At 35.0% G+C, this 21,178-nt stretch overlaps 1 protein-coding gene across 4 annotated transcripts in view; it reads right to left on the bottom strand.

Annotated features, from left to right (window-relative positions):
• LOC123679769 (potassium voltage-gated channel subfamily H member 8) overlaps window positions 1–21,178 on the bottom strand; it is a 444,333-nt gene that overhangs the window by 296,610 nt on the left and 126,545 nt on the right. For 3 of the 4 annotated variants that reach the window (XM_045617252.1, XM_045617255.1, XM_045617254.1), the window contains 2 exons: window positions 14,427–14,608; window positions 10,323–10,551 (listed from right to left, as the gene is read on the bottom strand). In XM_045617252.1, coding sequence (XP_045473208.1) covers window positions 10,323–10,551; window positions 14,427–14,608 — 411 coding nt within the window. The remainder of the gene's footprint in view (window positions 1–10,322; window positions 10,552–14,426; window positions 14,609–21,178) is intronic. The other variant, XM_045617253.1, reaches the window with a different exon arrangement.

Here is a 21,178-nt window from a genome sequence, read left to right on the forward strand (position 1 = left end):
GGGGATTTTAAAATACATGGCAGATCGGATGTGTACAGGAGAAAGAGAATGGGCCCAAGAACCGATCCCTGCGGCACGCCTGACCCAACTGTTCTGTTGGATGAAGATAAAGCATCACCCACTTTCACACGAAATGTTCTGTTGGACAAAAAAGCTGAAATCCAGCTCAGGAGATTTCCACGAACGCCGAGATGATCCAACTTCGAAATGAGACGCCTGTGTGGAACCCGGTCAAAGGCTTTAGAAAAGTCAAGATATAAAACGTCCACCGGAATGCCGCGGTCGTACGACTCAGTCCAAGCAGACAGACCTGTTAGAAGATTAGTAAGAGTGGAGCGGCCGGGAATAAAGCCGTGTTGCTCCCGCGGTATGATAGAGTGCTCCATAGCAAATTTGATAAGTTGGTCACAGATTATGCGTTCTAGAACTTTGGCGACTGATGAGACTAGACTTATTGGACGATAATTCAGTGGTGAGAGCTTATCACCCTTCTTGAAAATTGGCGTAACCGTGGCAGACAGCCAGTCACATGGAAGACAAGAGTCTCGGAATGACTTGGAGAATATGGTGGATAAAGGCACCGCCATAGCCTTAGCACAATATTTAAGTAAACGTGAGGTAATACCATCACGTCCGGGAGAGGTATCAACTTTTAGTTCCAAGAGGTATTTCTCAACGGTTTCTTCATCAATCCAAACATGTGACATCCCAGGAATAGACCGTTCTGTTTGACAAGTCGGGATAGGTCCAGGTGGCTCTGAGGTGAAAGCTGAAGAGAAGACATCAGCGAGTACATCCGCCGACTCCACAGGATTCCCACACATGTTACCATCAAGCCTTCTAACAATCGGTGCCCCAACCTTAGAATTGAGGAAGGATCTTACGTATTTAAACATCCGTTTAGGGTTCCTGGACGAGACCAAATTATTCTCAAATGCTGCCTTGGAAGACTTGATTTCCTTACTGACGAAGTTGGAAAGGTTACGATGATTTATGTAGTCCGAATCAGCTCTGGTTCTCAAGAATCTCTGCCAGAGAGATTTCTTTCTTCTCACTAGTGCCAAAATACGATCATCAATCCAGGGTCTCAAAGGATTAAATTTAACCTGTTTTGTATACGTATTGGATGCAATAGCAGTCTCAACAATTGAGAGAAAGGTAGACCATATAGCATTCATCTGATCGTCTGCAAGGATCAAGCTCCAGTTCTTCGATGACAGTTCCGCAGCAATGCCGTCATAGTTCACTTTCCTTATGGTTTTGAATTGATTATTTTGGGGAGTGGGAGCCTGTAACTGGATTTCAGTGGCCAAAGTTAAATGGTCAGATTTTCCGAATGGTGCTAAATATTTGATCTCTGATACAGTGTCTGGGTCTGATGTGAAAAATAAATCTAATGTGGATGGATTTTGTCCGAGGCGATATCTGGTGGGGTTCTCCACCAACTGCTGAAGTGCTGAGTTAGAAACTATTTCTGCATAAGGAAAGGACGGGGAATTCACTGAAGGCAACTGAACTATGGGCCAGGTAATATCAGGGCAGTTGAAGTCTCCTGTAATCAACATGTTATTGTAATCTAAAGATGACTGCCGCATGAACTGAGCACAGCTCCAATCAGCAGAGCTGGGGCGAGGTCGGTAAATACAACCTACTAGCAAGGAAAAGCAAGGTTTAGTTATTTTTAGGAAAAGGTTGTCTATACCCGTCCAATTATGATGAATTACATCAACTCCAAAGGAAGAGGATATGTGTGAACTCACATAGATGCAAACACCCCGATAACCAAAATAGTCCAAGTTATCGTCGCGAAAGAGCCCATAGCCAGGGATGTCAAATATTGAATTTGGTATGGAAGGTTGCAGCCAAGTTTCAGAAACAAACATCAAGACTGGCTTATGTAGTTGGACATAAGAGAGTAGTTCTGGAAATTTTGAAGAAAGTGATTGTATATTAGTATATAAAATGGGCCAGCTATTGAGAGGTGTTAGTTTTTTGAATCTTCATTCTTCCTTCCAGGTGGTAGTGATACAACAGTTGGAGTTCCCTTGATATATTTGATAGTAATATCAGTATCCCCCAAATCCTGTCTTCTTTTGAGCTCCTTGCGGGCAGCATTCAGCGTAGAAATCTGTGCTCTAGTTTTATCATCCTGTATTCTTATGTTGTGGTATTTCTGGTTGCCTTGTAGGGAAGTTTTGTTTCTCAGTATAGTTGAAGCTATTTCAGGGTTGGAAAAAGTAAGTTTGGTCCAGCGAGGTTTTCTTTTGTCCTTTGACTGAATTCTCATGGTATTTGTTAGATATCGACTTGAGTTGGCAGAAATAAGGTCAACAATTTCACCAACGACAGGCAGATCATTATTATCCTCTCTTTCGGGCAGATTGGTGATGATAAGATTGAAAGACTTCTTCACCCTATCCAAGATCTCAGGCAAATCGTCAGCCGTAACATCTTTTCGGATAAGAGAAAGTGTTGACTCCACATTTTCTATCTTTTCAGCAATTGATGTTATGTTGTTAGAGAGGGACGTATGAGCGTCCTGGAGACACGATATGTCCGACTTACATGCCTGAATAGAGGATTCGTGAGCCGCCAAAGTACTAGAATGTTCGTTCAATGTCGCCGTACAGATATCCAGCTTAGTGAAAAGATAATTCGTTTAATTATTATGAATTGAAATATGTAAATAATTATTACTTGTTTCTTGATTTGATTCTGATATGTTCCATTTAGTTCAAGATGAGTAAATTGATTTTCTCATCGAAATGTATTCAGGCGCGGATCCAGGCCCCACTTTTGGGGGGGGGAACTTTTAGATACTAAAAATACTGAAAATGTGGACCCCAGACACCTCCGCCATTTTGGGACGCCATTTTTTGCCGTTCAACAATATGGTTTTCCACAAAATGTATTGAAAGTGAAATTTTTGCTGATCTTGTAATTATTCGAGCCTCAGTATGTCAAATTCTAAGAGGGCCGGCAAAATTTAAGAGGTGCCCGGGCCATTTGGGGGGGGAACGTTCCCCCAGTTCCCCCCCCGTGGATCCGCGCCTGAATGTATTGCTTTTTGTTAATTAAACTAAAGGTACCGAAATGTAATACAGATCGGTCCAAAAGAAATTTGGATAAGGGTTAAAATCACCTGAAAATCAACTTTGAATGACATTGTATGGTATATCGTTGAATTCAGCGTTAAAAGTTATTTCGAAAAGTGTCATAAAATATACAGGTCCGTATTGAAAAAAATGAGGTTGAGGGTGGCCCAGAGAGCACGGAACGTTGGATACGAAATCTGATTACGTCAAATTGAGGATAATTTACTGTCGAATAAAAAATTCCTGTAACATTTTTTGATAATATTTTAAATAAAGTGGGAAAAAAAGAAAAATCAAAATGACGGAATTTACTTTTTTTATGATATCTCAATAACCGGCCCTGATAATCTCGATTTGTTTGAACTGCTTGATAATGCTTCTATGCATGCAACTTTGTCTCCATTTGACCGACCTTCTAACTCTTATGGTTTAAAAGTTACCAATACAATCCCATTGAAAAAGTGGCCTCCCTGTAGAACCTGAATTCCAATTTATGAAATCAAGACTGTAAGCGTCCCTTTCGCAAATTTCCAAAATTTGGGATCATTCCGATACTAAAATGATGATAATAATATGAACTGATTATTTAATAATAATAATAAAATTAATGATAAACAATTGTAATTTTTGAGAGATATTTTTCAACGAGAAACAAAGCCGCAACTAGAAGTTCAAGGCCTACTTCGATATCAATATTTCCTGAATAGGCTATATATAAACCCTCATGAGTCAGTACCTTGCCGTGTTGAATTCCAAACTGAAAAAGGAAGAAGAAAATAGTGGAACGAAACTCGGCCAAGACTTTCCTTTTCATGATATTCTAAAGATGATCCTCCTGTATCCAAAAGTCGGTCAAAGTATCTAACATACTCCTTTTCCTTATCCTTTCCGAATATTGTCCAGCTACCTAGTTTGGACAGGAGCAATAGAAAGGATACTGGAATATATTTTCTCTAATTCTGTGGTTATTCCGTTCATTCTTCCACATCTTGTAGAACAAAATCGTGCGAGAATATATCAGAAACGCACAGTTTTCATGGTTATATTTTATTATTCTATGTTGGTATTCCGAACTTTCCGCCACGGCTTTATCTGTCAATTCATCAATTTGCCTTAAAGAAATCAGCTCTGCCAACCAACATTTTTCAATGCAAAAATCACTAAAATATATTTATGGAAATATTTCATTAATTTCAATGAAAATGCAATGAATTAGAGAAAATAATGTATAATACTCGTACAGAAGGCTCATTCTACCACTCGTTCATTCCAAAACTCGCCACTTCGTGGCTCGTTTTTGAATTTTGAACTCGTGGAAGAATATCAATGCCTTCTGCACTTGTATTATAAATAACTATTCTGCCGGAGATTACTGTCTCACCTATATGAGCGTTATTCGAAGGATCATAGTATAATGACATGTGCTTCCTTCATAGATAATCTCAGTTTTATTGATTTCAATGTGCCTATTGTCGTTGTTAATGTCTGTTTCTTTAATGTACTCGTATTAATAGTATAAAATAGGACACATCTATATTTGAAGCTTTGTATAATAGTGTCATTTGAAATGGAAAAGAAGGAAATGCACTATATGATGCATGTGTTGATTTATAAAAATTAGGCATTCTCATGTTTCTCCACTTTCGGACCAGCCCGTGTATAAAGGGTTCTAAGTTCTGTCGATTCCGTTTTAATTTTAATCATTATCCTAGCCAAAATTTCCATGAGTTATCAAACGATCGAGCACTATTGACTCACCCCCGTATAAGAGGAATCCGCAGAACCTTTTAGAACATGGAAAATACAACAATCACAGAAGCACAATACAATTTTTGAAACTGAAATGCAACATATTAGAATGGAATATTCATACAATGAGAATCTCTTTCATTCCATTTAAAAATTGATTTTAGGATAAAATCTTCAGATAGTATGGAATCTTGTTGAATAACTTAATGCACATTGTATGGTTTATCATTACCTGATTCCTTTTAATACGGTGATGTGGAATAAGCAAGTCACTTCTTTTCCTCTTGTTATACAGGTAATTTTGAATAAGTGCGACAAACTTCAGGAGGTGAATCTACATGAAAAAATAATGACATTACGCTTCATAACTTTTTTCTGCAAATGCTCCGTTTTCCGAGAAAAGCATTTTGGGTGTTTGACTATTGATTTATTGCTTTGGAAGCAATAAGAGGTAGAAGTAGGAAGAGGTAGTTATTACGCATTTTCTGACATGCAATTAAGAATTTTATGTTCATCATTACGGGGACTGATCCCAATTTTTTAAGAAAGAAATGGAACGTCTCTGAGATCAAATTAGCTATCATTTTTGAATTCTCGTTCAATTCGTGACAAAAATCTCTCTTGCCTTCTCTTTTCGTATTGGGCGCCGTTTTAGGCAAAAAAATTAAACATCTGTATTTTCCTTTTCTCTAATACATTATAAAAAACTATCTAATACAATAACATTAAATCAGAACAATAACAGAAAATGACACCAATAAATAAATAGTCACAAAGCTACAACACATTTCAAAAATGACCTCCCTCAGACGTGATAGAAGATTCAACTCTTCGCCTCATTGAGTACCATATTCGCGCAAATATTTCTGGTGTATTTCTCATGTCTCAAGGCAGGCTATAATTCGATTTCTCAGGTTCTCAACATTTTCGATGGGAGTGGATTAAACTAAAGATTTAAAGAAATCCCAAATTAAAATATCGAGAGGATTTAAATCAGGCAATCGAGCAGGTACTGTAACTAAGTGATTGCGTACATGAATGCTAAAATGAGCTAGTGTACCATCATGCATGAACCATAAGTGTTGTCTTAGCTGATGTAGAGGGATTTCTTCAAGAAGGTAACTCTTCCTGTAGAAAATGTAGGTAAGAGTCGCAAATTTGTACGCCTATGTAGTTGCACAGTTCGTATTTCTCGAGTGCGCCCGCAGTCAGCCGTTTTCGCGCTAACGTTGGTGAAGAGGAGCAAATATTGTGTGATGGGTTCGTCCTGAATACAACTCAGCATACAATCGTCGAGATTGCAGATCATTTCCATTATTTCGACCATAGACAAAATGCATGCCTGACAAATTTCACCTTTGTATAATTTTTCATTCTTTTCGATAAAAGCAAAATGAATTAGTTATTAATATTTTACCAAACTGAAAGTTTAAACGCCAATACGCTATATTAGTGATGACGTCACACACCGCCATTTTAGTTCTCCTGTCAGTGTTCGGAATCCAAATAAACAAATTGTCATTCAAATTAGTACCTACGTTGTCGTTGAAGAAATAAGATTATTTAAGGAAAGTTTTCACTATTAATTGATAGACAGAAAGCACGAAATTAATGCCAGTAAGTTTGAACTTGAAGTTCAACTAATAAACACAGCTTTATACAAAATCTGGGGAATGATACAGGATTCAAACTTACTGGTACTAACCTCGTTCCTTCTGTCTATCAATTTGTACAGGGTGGGCAAATTTCGATGTTTTAGCACTACAACTTTTGAACCAGAGGAGATAGACAAAATCTGATACCCACTTCTCGATCTCTTTTTCTGAGAAACTAACAAGGGTGGTATTCATTTTTGGCCACCTTTTTTTGTTCTCGAGTTATGATCGAAAATTGGAAAAAAGGCGATATCGAAAAACATTTATATCTCCGCTAATACCGATGATAGAGCTCTGAAATTAAAACATTATACAGGCACTTTTTAAAGTAGAATCCAGTGGCGTGCTAGTATTTTCAAAAGGGTTTTTAATTACGAAGCTATGACCCAAAGTTATGTTTTTTTGAATGGGAATACTAGATTTTTGTGCCATTTTCTGAAAGCTTAATTCTTCCTGATTTCAAAAATATATAACATCGTATGGTTTGTATCAATATGAATAATAGAAAATGGTTAAAAACCTTTTTTTACTTAAGAGTCTCAATATTTCTATGGTTTCAACTGTTGATGAGCCTTCCTATAACAAGAGCAGTGTCCTTCCGTCAATCTGATTATGTCTATGCTTTTCACTTATTTCTACAAAATTCGAATCTATATTCATTTTATGCAAATAGTTTCGAAAAGATAAAAGAACTTGGAAAAAGTTTCCTAGGTAGCTTGAACACAGTTTCAAATATTCATCTATTGAAATATCGAGAAGAGGTGTCGACTGTGCATTGTGCAATTGTTGTCATTAGGTTAAATATTATTTCTTGTTTGTCCCTTCGTAATTAAAATGTTGAGTTCAATCAGATATGCATTGTTTCATTTGATGTTTAAAATGGATTGGTACTTGTGCGTATTGATTCTGGAGACCTATGTAAATAATCTCCTGATACATGCATATCAATACAACTCTTTCGATTGAAAAATTCGATCTTGTGGTTTTTCCGTTATTTCCAAATCAATTTTTAGATAAAAAATGTATAAAACATATCGAGATTCAAATTTTGTAGAAATAAGTGAAAAGCATAGAAATAATCAGATTGACGGAAGGACACTGCTCTTGTTATAGAAAGCTCAATTTTTCTGTGTTCATCAACAGTTGAAACCATAGAAATATTGAGACTCTTAGGTGAAAAGAGGTTTTTGGCCATTTTCTATTATTTATATTGATCCGAATCATACGATGTTATATATTTTTGAAATCAAGAAGAATTGAGCTTTCAGAAAATGGCACAAAAATCTAGTGTTCCCATTTAAAAAAACATAACTTTGGGTCATAGCTTCGTGATTAAAAACCCTTTTGGAAATACAAGCACGACACTGGATTCTACGTAAAAAAGTGCCTGTATAATGTTTTAATTTCAGAGCTCTATCATCAGTATTAGCGGAGATATAACTGTTTTTCGATTTCGCCATTTTTCCAATTTTCGCTTATAACTCGAAAACAAAAGAAGGTGGCCAAAAACGAAAACTACCCTTTTTAGCTTCTCAGAAAAAGAGATCGAGAAGTGGGTATCAGATTTTGTCTATCTCCTCTGGTTCAAAAGTTGTAGTGCTAAAACATCGAAATTTGCCCACCCTGTACAGTGCATCCCATTTTGGGTGAGACAGCCAGGTTTCTCGCTTGTTATTTAAGATAAAGCCTTGCGGTATTCACGTTCCTGTCCTACTTTTTTGTGAAACTTAAGTTGGTCTAATCAGATTTTGCATAACTGTTTCCGTTCAAGAGATACAGGGCGATTTTGGAAATTTATACTTTTCGGATCCCTCCTTTATCTCCGAAGTTATTAGAAATAATGCTGAGGTGAAAACTACGTCTGAATCAGAATTCTGCGTAGAATCCAGTGGCGTACTCAATTTTTTTTTCGTGGTATGGTTTTGAAGATTCAACACAAACCCATATTTTTTTAATGGAACACCATGTATATCATTACTTCGTTGAATTCGTTATTTTTTTCCCTTTAAAATGATATATGATACTATGTAGGTAGGATGTTCAGAAAAACACTAAAACATCAAATAATGAAGATTTTTTGTAAGTGGGCAATGGATTTCCCATATAAAAAAAGAATCAATAATAATAACAATAATTCATAGCGATGACAGCTGAATCAGATTGGTTTTTTCTCTCCAATGCCTACTTGATGAAACAATGCTCCCAAATGCATAGTAGCCATAATGACAACAAGAATGTTTGTATCATCAACGACCTACTACTTTTAAAAATCAGAAGTAATAATCCTCTTATTGAAACTTAGGAAATTCATGGCCTATTTACAAAAAATCATCATTATTTGATGTTTTAGTGTTTTTTTTAACATTTCTGAACATCCTACCTACATAGCATCATATATCATTTTGAAGGGAAAAAATAACGAATTCAAGAAGTAATGATATACATGGTGTTCCATTAAAAAAAAATATAGGTTTGTGTTGAATCTTCAAAACCATACCACGAAAAAAAAATTTGTGTATGCCACTGGATTTGACGCAGATTTGAGAATGTTGACAGAAGCCTACTGGAGTCGCTGCTACTACATGATTTGTTATAGAAAAGATAAATACGCGTTAAGATATTTAATTTTCATTGCATAAAAACAGCGCCCCACAGGAAGAAAGGGAGGAGAGGTTCTTCGTCACGAATTGATCGAAGAATTCAAAAATGATTGTATGAGGCCAACTGAAAAGTCCTTGTTTTGATGCACAGATGGCGATGCTACTATTAAATCCATATGATTTTTAGTCAGTACCAACGTACAAACGATACGTGTCAAAATTTGACAGCAGTCGAACCATTAGTTTGTGAGATATTGTTTTGTGAGTGTTGCTACTTTTGTTATTTGAGAAAAGATGAAAAAAAAAAAATCTTGTGGTGATAAAATATTGCTTTTTGAAGGGAAAAAATACAGTTGAAGGAAAATCTTGGCTCAACCATCATTGATTGATTTAAACGTGGTGAAATGAGCACCGAAGACGCCCAAAAGAAGCTGTCACCGACGAAAAAATTAAAAAGTTTACAAAATAATTCTGAACATTGACATTGTGAAGATATCATCTGAACGTGTAGATCATATCCTTCGACCTTCACGAATACTTGTACATAAGAGAGCTGTGTGCAAAATGGGTGCCGCGCGAGCTCACAATCGATCGAAAGCAACAACGTGTTAATGATTCTCAGTGTTTGAAGCTGTTTAAGTGCAATGAACCTGAATTTTTACGTCGTTATGTGACAATGGATAAAATTATGAAAATAATATAAACTGATTATATCTATGATGGATCATAGTAATTTTTAGTGATATTTTTTTAACTAGAAATAAAGCGACTAGACGTTCAAGGCCTACTTCGATGTCAATAATTCCTGAATGGACTATATATAAAAAAATTAGTGATAAATCCCACTTGAAACCCACCAAATTTTATTCGCATATCTCGACCGGTTTTTGAGTAAAACTTCAACACCCTGTATCTCGGAAAACGAAGCATTTGCTGACAAAGGTTATATGGCATAATGTCATTATTTTTTCATGCAGAATCACCTCTTGAAGTTTATCGCACTTAATCACTAACACCCTGAGGAAGTCCCATAGAGAGAGAACTCTCCTCAGAAAAATCGGATCAGAACGTCAAAAACCATATTATACTAAATTTTCAATCAATTCGACAGCCGGTTTTTTTCCACAAGAACCGTGTGGGTTAGTTCCGAAGCGGACTTAATTATAGCGATCTATTTACAGGGGCGACAACAAATATGCAAAACAATCTAATGCATCACTTACCCATAATGAAGAGTGCCTCGACGAATACATCAACGACCACTGAGGGCCTTTCAATTATGGTGAAGCTGGCATTGTAAGGCACCACAACGGCCACATAAAATGTGGCCGTCAAGATCAGCCAGTCCCAGACGCTTTTGAACATACCGTAATGGGATATGATAAACCTACTCTTTTTCACTGAAGCAGTCTTATATTCGGGCAAGGGGGCTGGTGTCGAACTCAATAAGTTCTGAAAATGAGGAGGGTGATGTAGAACGGGAATTTTTTGATGAATTCTGTTTTTCGGGCATAACGTTCCGGTGAATCGAAGAAATATGTGATTGGAAAATTGGAATTATAATTATGTATTACGGTTGAATACCTGAAATCCGTATTTCGTTCAATGTAAGGGAATCGAAGAATTCAGGTCGATTCGAATCGGGCTGATAATAATTACGTTCACGGTCTAAGATATGCAGAATATGGAGCATAATTTAATTTTCTTTTATTTCCTTAACTGAGTAATAGACCAATCCGAGATCAAAATTTCTCGAATGAATTATGTTCAGATGAGAGAATATTGCACAACAACTGTATAATAATGATTACATATTCATTCCTTTTTTGTTGTTTTTGATTAAATTTATCTTCTTATGGAAGTTTCTCGTTCTTTTATTATAATTTATTTTCCTTATTCAATAATTACATTCTTCTTTATTGCTTTTGGTACGTTTGTTGATCGATGTTATGATGTTAGGTGTCATTTCCTATTCTAGATGTTTTTGGTTGGGCTCCTATATTTCCGAATAATAAATACGTGATAAATTGAATATTTTTCACGAGGCCCCTCGATCCTTGGTTGGGATATTTCCTCAGGACATTCGAGGGCATTCAGCCCCTTGATATTAAATTATACTCAGAAACCAGACGTATAAAATTAGTCATATCAATTGATGACCAATTTTCTCAAATCCCTTTTGATGACGATTCACGCTCATATCTTCTCGAAGAAAAAAATCAGAAAAAAAGATAAAGAAAGGGAAAATAGCGTTATGCAAGAGGTATAAAGCTTTTTCCTTAAATTCATTTTTAACACAGAAAAACTAATTTTATCTTCTTATAAATGATAGAACGTGGTGTCAGAAGGTAAAGAACACAAGTTATTGCGCTAATTGAAAATATTGAAAAATTTATAGCTCATTTCCATCACGAATCAATTTTTCCACTGAAAATGGATATTTATTGTTTATTCACTGCGATGGACTATAGACGTTTATGGAAAAATATTCATAATTTTGTGCTGAAAATTTCCATGTTGGTTGGAGTTTGAGACAATCATCTTTCTTCCTTAAATATTTTCAGATCTCTCCAACTTTATTCAATCATTAGATTGCTCATTCGATGACAATTTCAGCAATATGCCATAACTTGGGTATAAACTCAACGGTTCATGAGTAGATGGGATTCTCATGAAAAAAATGGTGGTGACGAAGACTCACACTTTTTCAATATTTCTTGAAATTTTTCCATCGAAACACTGAATTTTAGTTTTTTTTGGGCCATATTCATAAAACTAAAGTATATCCTTGTAAGTATGAGGTTGAAGTATAAGGTTTTGAATTGAAGAAAAAGTTAAGAGTATAAGCATTTCCTTTTTTTCGTATTCATAATGATAACCTCATACTTGCAAGAATATCCTCCAAGAATAAGTAAATGGTTGTTGCATTGTTGGCCTGTGACTCTGTGTGATCTTCTTCTGGCACTTCTTCTTCAGGTGCTGCAAAATCGATATCTTTCAAAGTTTTTGCCACGTTATGAAGCACAATACAGGCAACAATGTTGCAAAATAGGAAATCGACGTTTCAGTTGACCAAAACACGTTCAATTATCTCTCTCTTTTTTCAAAAGTTTATTATGATTTAGTTCAGCACCTGGAGCGGGGTTTCGGAATGAGCCACGGCTCTAAACCATATCCAGCATTAGCAAGTAGCACGACGTTGTTTTCATTTTGTAATTGAACCCTTATTTGTGAATTTCTCCATGTTCTTGAATCGTGGACCGAACCAGGCCAACTAAGGTTGGTACTAGTGAACATTTCTCTTGCATCACAAGTGGCTTGCACATTCAGTGTAGGATAACATTTCCGGTTGACATACTCATCACCATGGAGATTTGGTTTCAGAATTCTTACGTGGGTACAGTCAACTACGACAATTGCTGTTGGAAACCTTTATTCACTTTGCCATAAGTGTTTGGCATCCATAAGTTCGTAGACGGAAACTTTATCCAGTAATTTGATTGCGCCACCATGCTGTCAATTACGGCAGTCACTGTACGAGATACTGTAGCTTGACTTACACCCAGTTCTTGACCAATGCCTTTCTGATACCCAGGATCACTGAGATAGCGTAAACATATCTGCATTTTTTAGGACGGATGATAACGCACCTCCTCGAGTTTCAGCATTATTTATTCCCAAAAATCTGTTAGCAAGACATTGGACATTTTCCTCTCGAAACCGATATAATTCTTTGTTTTCACGAACAGGTAAACGCTCTTTGTAGTGTTTAATCTCTCTCAGTTCCATGTTTTCAACATCTGCCATCGCTACAACTGATCACTATACGACTGAGTCTGCTACTAACCATACTCGAAATTATTGAAGGATATCCTTTTCATTTAGAGTAAAAGGTAACGTTTATGAATAACCAAATACGTTTCGTGAAGATATACTCATACTCTATTAGTACAAGGTTTTACTCGGAATATTATGAATGCGAGCTGAAGGATTTCCTTTATATTCTGCAATTATAAGCATAACCTTTTTTAATGAATACGGCCCTTTGTGTTTTCAGGAAGTCACAGAATACTCCATCCGCTTAGAAATTGCGGTTTTTCCTTCTTTCGAGTTCTTCGATAATTCTTAAAGTTTTCATTTTAGGTATAAGGTTTGCTCAAGTAACCTTCCCTATTTTCATATGTAAAATTGTCTGAAAGAATGAAAAAATAGGTCGTCATTTAAAAATCTTGAATTTTGATGAATTTGAGTTTCCCAAGTTCATGCACTTATCACAATTCTCTTAAATTGGCCAAGTATGGTTTTCGTGGTTTACTACAAAACTTTTTCCATCATATCTAGAAAACCGACCCCAGTTTGTTGTAATCAAGAAAACTGGATGTGAAAAAGTTAGCATTAGGATGGGGGTACCTCAAGGATCTATCTTGGGTTCAATTTTATTTATAGTTTATGTGAATAATTTGCTCAATTAATTGCTTATGCTGCATTATATGAATTGTGCTGAAATAGCTGAGATGACCAGAAAGCTTTAATCATTAATTATTCATTCGACAAAAAAAATTGGTTGAATATTGGAAAAACCGAAATAATGAATTTCAATATCAGGAGTACCTAATATTGAAATATTTTCCATTTTCAATCATGATGATTGAAACATTGACCGCAACTGATGAAGTGAAATTCCTGGGCATCTTGGTTGAAGAAAGACTGCATTGGGATCCTCAAATTAGAAATATAGTCAGAGGCTCAGAAAGGCTTTTTATGCGCTAAGATTTATGTAAAAATAGTGCAATGATTTAATGTCAATGAGCTTGTACTAAAGTGCCTCCAACTCAAACATCAAATATATTATATGACATATGTTAGGAAAATGCTCCACCTGCCAACAGAGTTTTTATTCTACTAAAATTGGCAGTGCGATAAATAGTCTACCTGAAATGCAGACCATCTTCTAGGTAGGCTTACGCGAATTGGGAATTTTGACTTTGGCAGGCCTGTATATTTCCGAAGCGTGTAGGAAGCGAAGGGGATCTGAAAATATTTAAGGAAGGAAGACCATTCTCTCAAACCTCAACATGGAAATTTTCAGTACAAAATTATGATACGTTTTTCATAAACGTCTAATAGGCCATCGTGGTGATAATATACCAATTATTAAAGGACAGTCTTTGAGGAAGGGTCATCATACCAATTGTATACCTTCATCTTCATAGACGCAATGCTCAATATCCAATGAACAGAGAATTTATAGGTATATTATTCAACCATGAATAAAAAATATCCCAAAATCATTTCAACGAATAAGAAACACATGAAAAAAAACTTACATTGTTGAGCTTCAATTTGGTCTTCATTTTAACAGGCTTGTAATGTCCACTGAGCTGGTATAGCACCGCCCTCGATCTTCTTCTTCCATAATTGGCCGGAGGATCTTCTGGGTCTAGGTTACCGTTTGCGTCTGCAAGGAGGCAAGAGTCAGCACCTCGAAACCGAGCCCCGAGCAGAGACGCTGTACATAAACATCAATCATTGCGCACATACGGTGCAAAAAACTCATTCTTAATCTAATGATGGTTATCTTGGTTAGACGCTGGGGGTTTTGCAGCCAGAAGCTAAGCTATACATTGTTTCATCTTCTAACTCAAATAGAAATTTCATTATTTGGTGATCCCCTGGTGTTAGCAATATTATTATATACTCTAAAATAATATAAAATTCTTCTGTCACGGGGTGCGTAATCGAACTCCTCCGAAACGGCTTGACCGATTTTCGTGATCCTTAGCGAGGATATTAGTCAGGGGGGAGAATCGGACAACATCTATTTTTCATCCCCCTAAATGTTAAGGGTGATCCACCCCTTAATTTTTTTTTTATTTTTCAGACAAAATTTTTTGTTTTTATTTTTTTATGATACATCATACAAAAATACATGCAACCCTAAATTTTCACCCCTCTACGATCAACCCTTATTTTTTATTTGGTAATTAAAAAGTTTTATTTTTTTTGCAAGAATTTTTTTTTATTTTGTTATGACTCATAATGAAAAATCTCATATGACTCTCAATTTTTCACCCCTCTACGTTCAACCCTTATTTTTTATTTGTTAATTATAAGCATTAATTTTTTGGCAAAAATTTTTTTTTATTCTATCATGACTTTAAATGGAAAATCTCATATGACTCTCAATTTTCACCCCTCTACGATCAACCCCTATTTTTTTTTGTGAATTATAAACTTCAATTTTTTTGGTAAGAATTATTTTTAATTTGTCATGACAGAATAAAAAATTTCATATCTCTCTCAATTTTCACTCTTATACGATCAACCCCTATTTTTAAATCCCGATTTTTATCGTTTTTAATCTATCCACAGATCCGCAATAAGGTTGCAAGATGGCAATCAAATATTATAATTGTAGTACGATAAATTCTTATTCAGAGTTTATAATTTCAAGTTCCTTTTTTTATTTTCTGTTGAATTTTGTTTCTAAAGATGCCGGCAATTAGACGTACAAACTTAAGTAGCAGAACCCGTAATGCTGCAAGTCAAAGAAATACAAAAGCAAGTCAAACTGATGAGCAACGAGAAACGCGGAATGAAGTTGAACGGAATCGATGGAACCGGAACCAACAAAATAGAAGTGTTGCGTTTAACCCCTATAGAGCTGCATTTAATTATAACAAAGAACGTTATTTGTCAATATTGCAAGGCATTTAAGTTTGAAAATGAAGCCCCTGCATTGTGTTGCTCGAACATAATAAAGAAATTAACTTAATTCAGATGAAAAGGTAACATACATTTCTTGATTATAGGGCGGTACGAAGTTTGCCGGGTCAGCTAGTATACTCTAAAATAATAATTTATTCAGCTAGATTAGCAATATACTCTAAAATAATAATTTATTCAGCTAGATTAGCAACAGAACCACAGGAGTTGAAGCTTACTATGGTAATCATATCAACTTTTCCTTCTTGACTAGATGACCTTGAGAACTTCGAATCATTTGAAAGTTATGAATTGAAGAGTATTTTCAATTCAAATGTAGCCAACACTTTTGATTCACATGGAATATAAATTCGGTCAACAATCAAAGACAAATTCGTACAACAGAAAAACGAAAATTCCAAATCAAACAATGTGAAATTAGAACAATCTACAAAAAAAAACTAGATAAAGTAGTAGCAATGAACAGTAAAAGATTGAAAAGAGACGATCATATCATAAAAATGAAAACTCATTTCACCATTTGATCAGAAGATCTTGATGACATCTAGATTTTAAAAGATATGATTCTTTAAATACCGCGTAAGAAATGCAAATTATAGAAATAAATGAAAACAAGCTGTTAGGAGGTAGGTAAGTATATTCTTGCTGAGATCTAGGTACCTACTTCTTGGATATCGCAATGTTTCAAAGTTTCGAAGAAAGTTGCTTTGTAAGTGAATAATCACTACCTTTCGGTCATAATTGGTATAAACTTACGAACTTTGTAACCTAACCAAATATTAACAGGTTTGATTTTTGAAAAGTTTTATATTGATTGTGTAGGAATACATGAGGATAACAACATCTATCTATCTATTGCTGCAAATCATACCTGTTAGTCTATCGGGGTTAAGAGGGCTTAACACCAAGAGGCTTTTCGCGTATCAGTGAAACTGTGATACCCATTCATTTTCCCTATGGCGCTCCTGCAATGACCAAAATTTTTACGGTGTACGAAGTTGTACCGGGTTTTTCACCATAATTTGACCCCCCCTTTAACTTTGTTACTAAAAGAGGTACAAAAAAATGTTTTCTACAAAAGCTGCACGAAATCGATTAGTGTTTTCCAAAGTGATTTCACAAAACGAAATATATACAGAGTGGGCAAAATATTGATTGCAACTTCATTTTTTCAAATGGAACACCCTTTATATTTTTCTATATCTGGCCAGCTCTTTTTCCCCTGAATTCGAATATATAATATATGTTTGGTCTATTACTCTTATTCTGAGTACCAGAGAGTTTCAAGTTTTAAGAACCACCTGGCATGCTCAGTAATCAGTTTTCAAGTGGTAGGCTGCGATAACTCGAAATGCCCTTTTTTGAGTTATCTCGTTGGCAACGATATGACATACGTTTTTCACTATAAATTGGATTTGGATGATTTGGTGCAACTCCATATCTATATTCTCTCCTTGTAGCTTTCTTATATTTATTGGTCTTCAATTTCAAATTTTTTCGCTTCTGTGTAGTGCATATCCGATGAATAGTTTCATTCAATGACAAACGTATGTCATATATCGTTACCAACGAGATAACTCAAGAAAGGGCATTTTGAATCATCGCATCGTTTTCTCCACTTGAAAACTGATTACTTAGCTTGCCAGGTGGTTCTTGAAATTTGAAACTCTGTGGTAATCAGAATAAGAGAGATAGGCCAAACCTATGTTATATATTCGAAATCAGGGGAAAAAGAGCTAGTCAAATATAGAAAAATATACAGGTTGTTTCATTTGAAAAAATGAAGTTGCAATCAATATGTTGCCCATTCTGTATATATTTCATTTTGTGAAATCATTTTAAAAAACATTAGTCGATTTCGTGAAACTTTTGTAGAAAACATTTTTTTGTACCTCTTTCAGTAACAAAGTTAAAGGGGGGGTCAAATTATGGTGAAAAACCCGGTACATTCACTTCATCTTCTTTTTTTTTCAAAGCAAATAAGTAGCGGGCAGCACTGTATGACGGTCGATTATATTTTTCACAAAATTATAGTTCTACCTCTTTTGTAATGATTTTTGGTAAGTTTTTTTATGAATATTTAAAAAATATATCAATGCTTCTGACATAGAAAATATCATAAATTTTTTTGCAAAAAACGAAAAGTTATCGATTTTTTTTTCATTCGTAAATTGAAAATTTTTACTTTCTACAAGGTAGATCATTGCTTAAGGAAAGTATGTGAAAATCCCATAAAAATGTTGATTTGTAAGAAGAATTATCTCTTATTCCGTTTTGAACTGAGCAGCCACATACATGGTGGTGTTCCCTCTTAAGAATATCGGAAAGTTTAACTGAAATACGACCACGAAATATTCCTTCTCGTCTACATATTCTTACAAGATGAAGGCGCCGAATAATTAGGAAATTATAAGAGTTGATCCATTGAAGTATCGATTACTGTCTACTTAGTTCATAAGAATTTTCAGAACGTGATAATAAGAATACTTCGCAGTTACGCCATTACTGTTGTGAAACAAGATATATATTGAATACATGAGCAGAAAATAAGATGACGCCACTAATTGGATTCTTGAACATCAAGTGCATGCTAATTTCACGTGAAAAATCGTTTTCTCTAAAGAGGCTCATCCCTAAATGGCTCAGTTGATTGTAAAACTGCCGCATTTTGAAATCTGCTCATCTACGAATGATACATTAGAAACCAATGCATCCAAAAAATATGGAGTAAGCTACTGGGCACTGAATGAGACTAAGACGGTGAGACATCCATTAAGGTTCAAACATCATTTAAACCCCCTCATTGAATATGACAAAAACAGATACAATGTAATTTACAAAAAATGTGGTTAAAGTTATATAACTATATATTCTGTTTTCTTCATTTGAAAACTTTGCTAATTCGATAAATGGCCACCGAGATCTTCTGATGAAACACCTTCAGACTCAGGGACCGTATTCTCGACAAGTGATCTTTCAAAACGTATACGTTCTTTCAGTGCTAATTACACTGAATGAACATATACGTTTTGAAAGATCACTTGTCGAGAATACGGTCCCTGTACTTTGGGCCACAAGAGAAATGAGGTCTATGTTAATGCTCCACCATCGAATCAAGACCTCAAAAAAGGAATTCGTGAAGTTATGGAGGACATACAGACATACATTTGAGAACTGGTTTTGGCGGCCATTTGGCTGATATCGTTTCTCATCGATAATGGCACACCTTCTTCTTTGCAATGAAATAAAAATTAATTCTTCTTAAAATATACTCGCCAATTAATTCTTCTTAAAATATACTCGCCATCAGCATACACCTACCAGTTGTTTTCGGTTTTTTGTATCATTCTCGTCAAAAATTGTCAATACTGGAGTTTTCGAAGAACTGAACTGAGTATGATCCGCATAAAAAATTGGCTGAGATGTGTTGTATAGTATATCCAAAGTCACTTGAACTAGTCTATAAAAACGCTTGGCCAGAGATAATTAATTGCAAAACAGTCATAAACCATAGGCGCACACTTTTCAAACCCTTGAGTTGAAAATAATATTTTTGCGTATGTATGGGACTCAGATGTCGATTCTTTCAGAAAATTTGTGACGTGAGTAGCTTTCGCTGTTCCATCAAAAATGATACTATGTCATTCTACGGTGTTATAATTTGATTATTCTTTATTCTCGACCTGTAATATACTATCAAGGAACGTTATCAACGATGATGAACTGATCGTTGCATAGAATTAGTAGAGCACGATGTTTGAGATGAATTCGGAAATGTTCTGTCAGAAGTAAGACAAACTAGGGTAGAAGAGGTGCATGACCTCCAGATCCTTGAGTGACATCAAGTCCCTCAAAAAGTTTTTTGAAAAAAACCTATATTTTTTATTCATTCAGTCAATTTTACGTAGGTATAAAGAGAGAGTGGTCTCAAGCAAATCCTATACTTAAAGAGTTATCGAGGAAAAACATGAACTAAGGAAAACTGCAATTTCTCATTGCATATAGTAGTCTATGACTTCCATAAAACATAAAAAGAAACGAAAAAGTCGAAATTTCATGGATTGTAATAAATTATTCGTTAAGATGGTTGAAAATCCATAAACCAATAAAATTTTCAATTACGAATAATTAATGACATTTCATGAAATGTCAAATTTAGTTACCAAATTTCGATTTTAGTTTCTATGTTTTCCGGAAGTCATAGACCGAGTCATAGACTACTCCACTCAGTTAGAAATTGTAGTATTTCCTCAGTTCAATTTTTCCTCGATAACTCTTAAATTTTTCGTATTCAGAATCAGAATGAATATTCAAAGATATATGTAGCCTATTATTAAAACTGTCCCGACTGATAGCAGGAAATGGTGAAATATTTCTATAAAATACTTGATTGATTTTTCGATTTGGCTACGTAGCTGCTAATTTGACGTACTAAGAGCCTCAACATCATATGCCTATTCTATATGATTTCTCAAACCAGTAATAACATTGCTAAAATCAGAAAATGTAATGAGAATTTTGTTGGTTAATCTCATTTTAATCAATTCTTCCTTCAGTGGAATGAAAATATTTAGGATGCGAAATCATTTTCTTCAGAACCCGTCATATATCAATTCTGACTTTGAAAGTAAATGCAGGAATAGATTTGAATGCGAAATATTCATCTTTTTTTACATAAGCCATAGAATTGTGCCGAACATCATAGTCGAAATCATTAAAAGCATCAGTCAGACAACGAACTAAAACTACGTAAAAATGCATTTCAATAATACCCCTATGGACCACACTGATCTATGCGAATTATTAGAAGGTAATTAAGAAGTGATAGATGCAGTCAATGAGTGTAACCAAAAACGCTTTCAAAGTTGAAAGGGGAATACGAGGGGAAATATTCAGCCAATAAGATCAATCTAATCGGGACATTCTTGTTTCCAAGACGATTTGCTAAATACCGGGGTTTATTTGAGAGTATTGATAGCAATATTTTCATAAATTCCAAAGGAATTTGGGAAAACTTGGACAACCCTTGTATAATTGAAATATTCAGGCTTCCTCCAAGTGACTTTGGATATACTATACCATTGTGTTTCATTCAAATTGCAATTCATTTGTGAAAACATCAGTTTTGAATTGACTATAACTTCACGGTGTTCCTAAATTGGAAGTACAAATGAAAATGACAGATTTCTCGAAAAAAATTCCTATAACATCAGTCCCTAAACATTTTGTTTTCGAGATACAGGTGTTAAAGTTCAAGTTTTTCTTATAGAACATTCCCTTCACAAGATAATCAATTTGAATTGGCAATAGATATTCCAATTTAAAGTTTTCATCATGTAATATGCTAATTTTG

The sequence above is a fragment of the Harmonia axyridis genome, chromosome 5 (genome assembly GCF_914767665.1).
Source record: "Harmonia axyridis chromosome 5, icHarAxyr1.1, whole genome shotgun sequence".
In the NCBI taxonomy this organism is placed as follows: domain Eukaryota; kingdom Metazoa; phylum Arthropoda; class Insecta; order Coleoptera; family Coccinellidae; genus Harmonia; species Harmonia axyridis.